The following is a 12,416-nucleotide window of genomic DNA, read 5'->3' as shown; positions in this document are numbered from 1 at the left end:
ATCTCAGAGCGTTCGTTTGCGCAATACACTAACTCTTATGCAAACAACCGTGAATGAAGTGTACCACAATAAGTTCGCACGTTACCGAATGACCGTGGGCTGTTGCAAAACCTCCAGTTTTATTTTCTTTATACCTCGAATAGAACTCAAAATTATTTTTTTCTATAATAAGGAACTTCGTTCCTATCCGGTGTCCCACGACACCACACATCTTTTTTCAAGAGTTTACGGTGTTTCAGGTTCGTCGTTCTAAGATTGCACGAGAAAGGAAACGTAATTTCCACTTTATTACAGAACTAAATAGATAACACTCATAAGCTTGTAGGTACAGCACAAGTGGGGTGGAAGGTACTGCATTTGAATAAAATTTTATCGTCGAGCTTACAAAGACCATAAAAACGTACGTACGAGGCGCATTCGATTCGAAATCATATTATGACTCTTCAGCATGTATGAATGCAACCCGGCTTCCTGCTCCTCGTTCCTTTGCTATATTGAATCCTACGTAGGTTCTCCGTTTTCAATTTACATCGTACTCATAGGTATGTAGTTTGATGTTACGAAATACGGCAGAGATGAGATGATATAAAACACGTGTTGCGCACTATATGAGATCTCCTGGGTATCCAATAATTCAAGAACGAGTTAAGGCTCTTTGATGGCCCGTTTTGCTGCTACATATTAAAGGCTCTCAATGTAGAATGCGTCTTTCTATTACTGTGCATATTATTGTACTGTACCTACACTTTTATTTTTTCTAAGATTTATTTCATTATTTAAGTATTTTTATAATCTTCGTGGCCTAACATCTGAGCCGATTTGTTTGATAGGTTTTGTGTTATCTTTAATAATGCATATTTAATTAATTTTGACTACATAATTATTTTCTAGATACATGATGATTTTCTCATTTTATTTTGATACAGTCGATTTTCTTTTTTAAATTTATGTATTATGATATAAAAATACCAAAAAGGGTACAAATTCTAAAACAATTTTCACGTTAAGATTAATTAAGATATATTATTCAATTAAGATATAATATAATCGTGTCTTATAAAAACGTAAAGTGCAAAAAAAAAACTGATGAAGTCCAAGGACAGTCCAGTCCATCATAACAATATTATGAACATGTTAGAACATTTCAAAATACATACATTAGATTGTCTGCAAGATTGAATTGATAACTATAGTAGTGCAGGTTCCAACGGCCGCACAGTTACTGTACCTCTATTTATACCCAAATCAGGAGGTCCGACCCAGACACCCGAATAATCCTCCGAGGGCGATTCTGCCTCTTGTTTGTTGAAAAGCGAAATCACTACGCATTATTCTAATTCTCTTTTGCGATAGCTCTCGAAAAAGCTATTTATTAGCTCCGGGAGCTTAATCTTGTCTTGATAACATGCAATATAGCTTTGCAATCAATTGAAACTCCTCATTATTAAGCTTAACTCAATTATTCAAAATTGTATTCAAGGCACGATATGGAACCACAGAAAGAGCGCCTTAAAAATAGCTTTGTGATTATGACGAAGCAAACAATATTTTTTTCTATTTCGAGACCGCAGTACTCAAAGATATACTAGATAAAAAAAACACGTGCCCAATGCTAATAAAGTTCGGCAATATCGGAAAGGTATTTTGTATGAACCGTTTCCCTGGGAGGTCAGGGAATAGAACGAGAAGAAACGAAAGTGGAAATATGGCCAAGTCATATTTTATTTACTGTATACAATCGAACCTTTATCACGGTGTGTATCAACTTAGAGTGGTGAGTAGTGGAATACACCGCTTGCAAGGATAGTCGACTGGGGCGTTCCTTCTTATTTACATATTTATGTCTTGTTCGGGTTACAGAATCATACTAATAATGACATTTATATAATAATTTTGACAATTAAGTTGTTTTTATATTAGTAAAATTCATTGTTAATAATATTAGCGGTAGGGTTTGATTATCTGAAAGATAAATTTTGTAATAGTATACTAACCTTGAAATTTAAATAATGGACATTATTGTATCGGTTCATAAACACATCCCGCTTCTCATATCTGCAACGTCGTCGAAGCGCACCTATCCGAAGTACGGATTACGTTTCTGAGAGTCATCAGTTTGAGGGTCGTAAGAAGAAAATACAAGAAAAACGTTTAGAGCCCCCGAAATGTAATGCTGCGTTCTATAGGCAACGTTCAATAATTGGATTCGAAGTAAAGGAATTTTAGCGAAAAAAAATGTTGAAACAATTTGTCAGTCAGCTAGGCGGGGGATTTCGGAGACATGATCGTGCTTCATCATCGTTTTTTTTGTCAAAGTGCCTGCCTTTGCCCCGCGCTCCCCTCCCCCACCGGGGAATTCTTATTACCCTCTCTAGATACATTTTGTGAACTAAAATGAACTTTCCTTAAAAGAACTTTAATTCTCTCTGTCTTGAATAGCGGAAATCGAGTGGCTTTATTACTTTGGGCACGCTTGCTGTTGTTTTCTTTTACGATATCTAAAACACGAGGTTACGACATTATGCCGTAAGTGAGGAATGTTGTGATGCCTTTACTTGACGATGAGATTCCACAGCCTATTGTAATAAAATATTATCTTTTTAGTGCTCATGGAAAACAAAGACACGCGAAGAAAACATAAACAGAATTTTCATTACTATTCAGGATGGATGTGTATATCGTTAAATAGCGACAGAATAGCGTCGTGTTGTAAATTTCCATACGATGTGCATTTTAAGAACAACGGTATTGAAATAAATCATTATCGGAAGACGTAAAATATGACGTGATATTTTATAAACATATGCCAGGTGATAAGTCACATCGATAGGGAAAAGCTCCCGCATTGAATACAGTTTAGCCGGTGCGCGACGCAATGGCGCGCCAGAACCCGTGTGTGAAAAATATCTTTTCATCTTGGGAATTCGTGTGGAGATGCCGAACTCTCATATTTATAAGGAGAAAGAAGAAATATAAATATAAAATGTACTCGAGTAACTGGCTGATTAAAACACGGCATCATACGTTTAGTTACTGGTTTAAATTTTCCATACTAATCATTTTAAGCTGTATTTTTTCGTTCTGCAACGTTGAGTCACGCTTTAGGTATTTTTCACAATTTTATAGCAACATTTTCTTATTGTATGTTTTCTATACTCTAAATAAAGAAGGTCGACAGAAATTTTCCGAAAATACTTGTCTGTAGAACAGGTATGCTTGGATTTTATGAGTAAGTTACGATCATTAGGAGAGAACTTATTTTCACACCGCTGAGTTTTCCGATAAAAATTCGAATTAAATTCGTTCGCTTCGATTTAAATATACATGTGTAAGGATTTAAATTCGTGCCTAAGCTGAGATGATACGTTGACCTTCAGGTGTAATTTATACTGAAATTATTGGTCCAATCTAATCAACAAAGCTACTTCTAAGTCATGTTTGATGTGGTCTAGTTCTCTATGTTTACGAAAGTCCTGCTTCCATTTTTAATATTTACTAAAATTATTCTTACAGGACAACCTTACATGACATTAGTATGTTCGGTTATTAATTAGAAGATATGCCACACGATTTCAATTTGTTGGCTTAACCATCTCCGACCTGTAGTAATTTGCCCATACCTAATTTCCAAAAAAGCTTGCTATGATGACTGCTTAGTATCACCGTTCTACCTAATTGTAACGCGAGGCATTAACAATTGCGATTTGCAGTATAGAGGCTATTTTAATGCAAGAGACCACGCGGTCGATCACCTAGCCACGTGACCAAATAACCACCCTAATTGGGCTGCTAGTCGCAGCCGTCCTACGAGAAGCAGAGGACCGGACGAGGTGGAAACAGCTCACGAGACAGGCCTCGGTCAAGTTTTAAGGACACGACCTTCAGTAATGAAGAAGAGGCTTTGATCTCACACAAAGTACTTAGGGTGGTATACCTTAACAACAAAATAAACTGAAATAAGTAGTATAGAGATTTCTACAACAATATGTTGTTATTTAATTCATTTATGGTGTCACGAATAAATTGCGTATCGTACATATATTTATTAAACGCTTGAAGGCATGTATGTACTTTCGTAAATCTTTAAGATCATGTTTTGATTGCATAAATATAAATGTTTAGTGAAATTACAACGTATTTGCATGTTTGGAAGGACGGAATGAATTTGGACGCGGATTTCCAGAATGAATTGAAATAGCGTTGGGTTAGTATTTCAATATGTGTCATTGAAATAAGTTTGTATCTTAAAAATACATAAATAGCATTGAATCGGTTCGATTGAAATTATATATTGAAAGTTGAGAAATTTTTATCTACACTTTTTATCTTCAGCAAAGCCGTCATAACTTAAATGAATTAGCATATCTAATTGTTCCTCGAAACGAAAATAAAAAGACGGAGCCCTTCGTTGGATCTGGCCGGATTTCTACGAGGCAATCAAAATTTCGGAATAATTTAACGGCTTGATCCACATGCAAAGCCGCCTTTTTAACTTGACGCGAGAACAAAGAATTGTATACAGACGAAGGCGAGGGGATCTTCAAATTAAAAATACTTTAATCAACGTCAGATAAGAAAGAAATGCGGCGAATAATTGAGACGGTCTCAAGTCTCAGCCAGATTATAAAGCGGAGTCCACGTTTTTACTTTTCACACACGCGTGAAACGAACCTTATTCTTTGCAAAAATCTTTGAAGTTACCTAAATGCCTCCATAGACATACTTAGATATAGTTATGAAAGATGAATACGGGTCATTGGTTGAAATTATAATTTTTGATGAAAAAATATATTTTAAGCTAGCTGACCCGACAGACTTTGTAGTGCCTCAATCGATAAATATAAGACCTAAGCTTTTGTATAAAATAAACTTAAAACAAACAAAAGGAATCCGTCCAAAGGGGGACACATCAAAGGAAGAATAAAATTGTTATTTTTATTTCATTCCCAGCATTTTCATATTTATCTACCTTTTAAACCTTCTCTGGACTTCCGCAAATAATTCGAGACCAAAATTAGCCAAATCGGTCCAGCCGTTCTCGAGTTTTAGCGAGACTAACGAACAGCAATTCATTTTTATATATAGAGATAAAGTTTTCAGGCATCGTATCAATTAAATTATGTTCAATTTCAAAGATTATTAGTAGATACACCAATCGTTTAAAAAAGTATTATTAATTCAAATGATACAGCAATTTGCCTGACCAAACAACATAATCTCCGACTGTTACCGTTTTCGATTTCTCATTTATATATTTTATTTCGCAAATGATCGGCTTATATCGGCCCATCAATTCGAACATTGTAACAGGATCAACCAGTTGACGCGTGAATCGTATATTTATATTATAGCATTTCATTCGGTTTATTTTTCATGGGTCGCCTACGTTTCGGTACGATTTCGAAATTCAGATATTAATTTAAAAATAATAATTTTTAAATGCTTTTTCGTTAATCGCTGGGTTGGAAAAAAAAAATTTACTTAAATATATATGTATCTATATAAAGTAAGTAAATAAAACAGGACGGACAAAGAAAAACGGATATCCATTAAAATCCCTCATTACTTTTTTCTCCGATTTGCCCCTCTTACGTGTTTGAGTGCACAACGAAGCCTCCGGCGTCGACAATTACGAACAGTAGGTACTAGACGGCTAATACAAATTGTTCGCCCGGGGTTACGTTTATCCGAAACCTCCCCTATATCTCACTCCGAGAAAACTATTACATCATTGTTCCCGATTTTATTTCACTCGTACGAACGTCGGGGACCAAATTTTCTGTTTCTATTTACATCCCAAATGTTTTTGCCATATCCGTCAGTCACGCTGTCTCGAGAAAACAAACGTGTTTTTTATTTATATTTATTTGTGATGGATTTCTCAATCTGCGTACAAAAATTTTTTAATACAAACAATATTAAATGTAGTCTATTTAGACACAAGGCCATGCATATTCCTTTTGATTTATTGACGTTTCTAAAATGCTATATGAATTAAACAAAAAAATTTTGCTCTGAAAATTTTAATTTGGAAAAAAACTACTAACTGAACGATAAATAACGGTAAACCGATTGCCTCCTGTGTTCGGCTTCAGCAGTCTCCAATCACTCCACGGAGCATAACCAAATTAGAGCAATATAAGTCAGGAAATTGGAAACGCAATCTGGAGCCACATGCCAAGTTGCAACGGGAACGCTACTACTGCACAGGCATTTCAGACATCTACCGTTTTGGTAGCCGTGGCTAATATCGGAACAATGCACGAATTCGAACGGACAGATCGGAGTGGGCCCGGAGATAAACGACAACCGTGGAGCGCTGTAACAACTGACTGATATACAGCCTTCGATGATATCGCAGATAACCATCGTATAGTTGGAGCCGAATTCCGGACCCGTCTCGGTTACAGTTCGAGTGCTGTTGATACTAAGCTGTGGTAATACGGTAAGCCACCGCGATAAATTACACCATCAAATTTGAAATGTTTTACGGATCACATAGTTTGATATAACTGTAAAAGGAACAATCTATATTAACAAGTCAGTTAAGAAATTACGTGGAAATCAGAACGCTTTCTTTAAGTACATTTGATCATATTTGAATCGCTCACTTTTTATTTTATTTTTTTCCTACCTAAGCTGATAGCCTTGAGAGGCTATTTCAATGGAACCTTAACTAGTAGGTGAACTTACGGGGCTCAAACCTGACGACGTTGCTAACACGAACCCTAGCAAGAGCCGTGCTTCGCAGAATCTACCACCGGATCGCAAACGCGACCCACTGATGATACTATTACCAATCGAAATAGCTGAAACGATGCGAAGACGTTTCCCCAGTCACTTGCAGTCGTGTTAGACTGGCTGAATTTCTAGTGGCAGTTAAGACTTCAGGAACTTGTCGATAGTCAACGCAAAGTTAAGACCGCATTCTGAGAGATAATGACAAGTAATCGTGCAACTTGCATTGAGTCCCAAAATGTGTGTAACTAATTTTAGACGCTACCACGATGGTCATAGTTTAGTTTCGCTCGGCGACTGAAACAATAGCGAATCAAGCATGCAACGGAAGCTCTTCAAAGAGACCCCTTGTGCGTGCGACGCTTAGCGAATACAAAGTTTATATTGGCTCGGAAACTTTAACGTTGTACGCTGGAAAGGAGTGATTTGAAGAGGACACAACACCACATTAGAATCTTAAAAACATATATTAACTTTTAAAATATTCACAAGACTCAACACGAACAATTTTTTTTTTTTTTTGTCAAAACCAAATCAGGTTGATCATTTTTTTAATTGACATTCAATTCAAAGTTCATAAATTGAATCTACTTGACACAAATATTTGGGTCGAAGCTTGTAAATAAATTCTCTTAACGAGAAGAGAAAAAGAGATAAGCTTTCTGTGGAATAATTACAGGAGCCAAGTGTGTTTGAGTTGACTTCTAAGGATACTAACTACAGTACAATAATATTATAAAATGACTGAAGTGGCAATCACTTTCTAAAACCATATCGTATTTATAGTAAGTTAAAGTCAAATTTGGCAAGAACAGATTCCGTAGATCGCCTTAATCGACCCTAGCTCTAGCGATTACACCGGTCGTTCGGGTAATTAATTTTTAAGTCGGCATTTTGGAAGCAGCTCCGACTTTCAAGTGAATTCGACAGCTATTTACATACTATATAGAGGAAAGCTGTGTGCCCGTAATAATGTTTTACCTCGATTTAAATAATATTTAAATAGGCAGATGCTGTTTGTTGTTAATGGTATGGCGTATTTTGAACATAAGCAGGAACCAACAATCAGATGGGAGATCTACGATACCACAAGGACGTGGACCTTATGCGCGATAATGTCTATGGATTCCGGTAGACCCTAACACCAAATGAGGAATATAGTTCAAAAAATAATTAAATGGTAAATTATTAAAAAAATACACATAAATCTTTAATAAGGACTAACAGAAAAACAAATGTATTATAAATATAATATAAACCAGGAAGAGATATTTGAAGTGATCAAGATCATTCGACATAATTTTGAGGCAATATACTACATTAATAAATTTGTAGTAAGAGAGATTTGGCAAATTACCCTCACCTTTAAGTCAAGTTTCGGAAAATGTATGCGCAGAAGTAATTTCTCGTACGTGTTTGCTTTAACTTAAGCGTTCCTTCGCCATAAAATTAACTGCAAATCCTTTCTTTTTAGTTGCCACATCTGTGCAAAACTACCACAGAAGGCACGTTGTCTCTATAAATCTCGTAACAGACGTACTTAAAGTTTTAAATAAAAGTCTCTATAATAATGTTGGAGTTGGAGTTGTAGCAGGGAAAAAGAACGCGAATAGGTCGATATTATGTATGCGATAGGAAGACGGCGTCGTCACAAACGTAATTTGCAAGGACCGTTCGGCTCATAAATCGGAAGGTTTCTAAATCCTTGCAAAGGCACCGTCGAACAGCTTTCATCAGAAAGTTCTCCATTATCTGGAGGAAATCGTTACCGGGGTCGAACCTCGTTCCCATCTCAACGGCTTTCATTTACGACGTTGCGTGCACACATTCTCGGCGGCCTCTGCTTCAGGTGGGCGCTCTCATTGTGTACGGTATTTAAGTGGCTCATTTGATATTCTGCGAAAGTTTGCATTCGAAAAGCTCACACGTAGGGAGAGCTGAGACGGCATCGAGATATCGGCCCGACACACACACAGGCCGAGTGGGAAGCGGGCGGTGTGTACACGGTGGCAGTCACAACAGCCCGTCATGAATGTGAAGGCACGTGACTCGCCGACGTCGGATATGAACTTGTGTTTCGGTCGGCACTTACGCACACGTACGCACTGCGAATTGCGCCGAGTTTGCGCGATGTTTATCCACAAATACACTAATGAAGGCACCTACAAAAGCGACTAGATTGTTAATTAAACTTGCTCAAAATGTGACACCCTTATATAATGAGTTGGGAGCACAGTGCACGGCTTCAATGTTATTGAATTAATTTGTAATCAAAATTCTCGGTGAGCTCGAAACGTAACAATGCTTTCACATACCTGTAACAAATTCAACCTAGCCACGTGAACGTGTACATATTTTTTTTAATGCAGGAAAAAAATCAAAATGATGATCAGAGGACCGTGACTTTCTTACAAAAATTTGTATAAGTAAAAATGTTTGTGCTTTTCTTTGAGGTAGAAGTGATCCAAAGACCCATAATTAGACCGTCGACCATTCTTTTAATCATTATTCTTAAAGACTCTTCATTAAATTCATTTTATCTCTCGCGGGATTTTCTCTTTCCTGGCATCAATCATATTCTCTTTGAAAAACTTGTTGGTTTTATTCTAAACTCTCATAATAGGTAATGAAGGTCTTGATCATCGCGTCGCGGCTGGCAGGCTCCGATTACTCCGAGAGCTAACACAATGACTCCCCGGCTGTACTCAATGTTTAATTCTCAAAAGTTCCTTGGTCTGCATCCATGCTAGATACGGAGACTAATTACGACGAAACTTTTGTAGATAGACACCTGCGCTGAGACGCGGCTGCCAGACAAAGACCGGGTTATCGCAGACTTACAGGCTCGACAGAGTTGTTTAAACGATTATTCACTTTAACTCGCACGAAGAAAGCGTATTTTTGTGTGACGTCGTCTGACGAACGAGACGATAGATTGGTTCTAAGACGAGAACCTTATCCAATATCGAAGAGAGACAATAACGACGCAAAGAAAATTGTTTCCCCGATTCAAATCCGAGCTTTGTGATTTAACGTCCATTAAAATAACATTAATTAGTTTGAAAGGTTCCATTTTATGTTGTAACTTTAAATTAGAAGATGTAAATAAATTTATTTTTGTTTCGAATTAGACTACGCCTTCACGTAATATACTATGCGTAATATACTAAACAAGGAAAGCGAGCGCATAATCACAATAACCCAGTCTGTGAGTTTGACCATAGCCGCGACGTGACGTTGTTAGGGGTAACGTATCTGATTATTATTGGCATCACATGACTTTGCTACGGATAAATATATCGTTGACTACATTAAGAAATTAAATTAGAATTTCCTAATATTAAATTAGATACGACAGCGCGTAGTTTTCCGAAAAGTTCTGTGTAAATTGAATCTGCAGAACGAAGTTGACTCCACGGAACTTTGCGCTCTCATTCACTAGCTGTGTTTCATGCCCTAAAAATACGATTTTTTACCGCCAAATTATTCGTTTTTTTTTCGTGTAGCAATCGAGCTCAAGCTCCATTTGACATTAACACGTAACTAAAAATCACAGATACAATTAATTGCGTCATTCAACCAAAAAAACAAAAATAAAAATTGTGTATTTTACGCGGTTTCTTTAAATAAGACAAGATTACGACTTGTGTAATTAGTAAGAGTAAGTACTCACCGGTCCAAACTGCTCGAAGTAATTCTTGACGTCTTCGAGGGTTGTAGGAGCCGATAGCCCTCCTACGAAAATTTTCTTCGTCCTGGTAACCATCTGTAACAAAAACGAAACAGAATTAAGCAATGTGATGTTTTGCTACATAATCTATCAAACATACCATCATGCAAATTTACAAATAGCTGAAAAAATATAGTTTAAGACAACGTAAAAACAATGTGATGTGCGAAGGCAACGCGAACGGAGCGAAATGTTAAAATAATTACCGTTAATACATTATGCAATCCTCCCGCTGAGGTTAGCGAGGGATATTTCTGAGGAACGTATAATACATAATGGATATACAGGATAATACCGTCCGAAAACCAACAATGTTGAACCTCTTTCATACTTGTACCGTGAGACTTGATATTTCAGTTCAACCCAAGAAATCTTTGCAGGTAGTGAAACAGTCATTTCATGAAATACGCAAAGCTTCGCTTTGAGACTCATTATACGTAGAGTTGTAATACGCTAAGAATAATAACCGCGACTCGTATATGTAATCTGTATTATTAAAAAAACTTTAATCATGAAAGCACCCTTCCTAGAGTTCTTCATTTAAATGTAGTTATCGATTGAGTTTCATCTCAAAGGCACCGTTTTAAATATTTATTCGAGAAATAATGCTCTCGTGTAATGCACGCGGCGCCTGCACGATAGATGTGTTACTTTTATAAGTTTTTGAACGTTAATGTTGCAGTAGTTTTATTTTCTACCTTAATTACACAACGACTAGGATGTAGTTCGGCCAAAGGCACGTGGTGTCTGGATACAGACTTATAATGGTATCCCCTAGCTGACCAGAAATGCCAACGAACTATCTCATGATAATTTATCGTCGTAAACTAAAACCTAATTAGCGAAAAGTTTTTTTTTACAAACAGAAACGAACTATTCCAATGAAGTCGTGTCTTAAAGAGGGCGGTGTTTTATTTTTTGCTACCTACGTATTCTGGTAATAATGAACTCATTTGCCAAACCAACAAAAACAAAACAAAAATGATACTTGATAAAATAATATTTGAAAATCGCTTCGTGTCCGACCATTGAACGTCAGTAACGCATTAAATTCAGAGATATTTTCCGTTACAAAGTCCGTCGACCTGGAGTTGATAGAACCCGATCCCCTAAATCTTTTTGGTACTAACAAAAGAAATATCATTATTTATCTATAAGAAATTCCTATTACTATGAGTGGCGAAAGATAATAGTTCTGTGGAAATTGAATAAAACAAGATTCGGTAGCAGATTATGTTACTAATATAATTGAATAAAAGCGGGCTAGAGTTCTCAGGCTATTCCACAGAAATCACACTAAAATATACAGAACCGAATAATGATTGTACATTAAGAGGAAAACTACTCTACATATGTCCAAGTGGCTTTTCGTTTGAATCTTCACTGTTATCACGTCCTAATACATATTACCTGGTATGTTTTATGTAACAACGGTCCACGTGGATGGGTTTATAAATAAAATAAAAATACCTGATGTCAAAAGTGAAGTAAGTATTATTTTTTTGTTTGAGGAGCTCTCACCCCACCTGTGGTTACCGGAGCCCATAGACTTATACAACGTAAATGCCGCCACCCACCTTGAGATATGAGTTCTAAGGTCTAAGTATAGTTACAACGGCTGTCCTACAAACCGAAACGCATTACTGCTTCACGGCTGTAATAGGCAGGGTGGTGGTACCAACCCGCACGGACTCATAAGAGGTCTTACCTTCAATAAGCTGTAAAGAAAAAATGTGAAGAGTCCTATCCTAATCGAAATCCGTAGTCATGGCTGCTAAATCGACAGGACTCACAAATATGGATTCATTGTAAGTTCTACCATCATCGTTTAATATCTCAATTAGTCTTGGAGGATGTAGTTTATAGAATTTTTTATCAAATTGTCCTTGTTAAAAATACTTTATAGCCTATTTAATATAGATATAATATATATTATTATAACAATACA

The 12,416-nt window shown here is 36.6% G+C and overlaps 1 protein-coding gene across 8 annotated transcripts in view; it reads right to left on the bottom strand.

Moving 5' to 3' along the window:
* Positions 1–12,416, bottom strand: part of Rbp6 (RNA-binding protein 6) — a 564,515-nt gene that overhangs the window by 161,724 nt on the left and 390,375 nt on the right. For all 8 annotated transcript variants that reach the window (XM_089730415.1, XM_089730414.1, XM_028174640.2 and 5 more), the window contains one exon: positions 10,412–10,504. In XM_089730415.1, the coding sequence (XP_089586541.1) occupies positions 10,412–10,504 (93 nt within the window). The remainder of the gene's footprint in view (positions 1–10,411; positions 10,505–12,416) is intronic.

This window comes from Bombyx mandarina, chromosome 10, assembly GCF_030267445.1.
Source record: "Bombyx mandarina strain Sakado chromosome 10, ASM3026744v2".
Lineage (NCBI taxonomy): Eukaryota > Metazoa > Arthropoda > Insecta > Lepidoptera > Bombycidae > Bombyx > Bombyx mandarina.
Note: the sequence above shows the minus strand (reverse complement) of the source record. Positions and strands in the feature narration are given on the sequence as shown.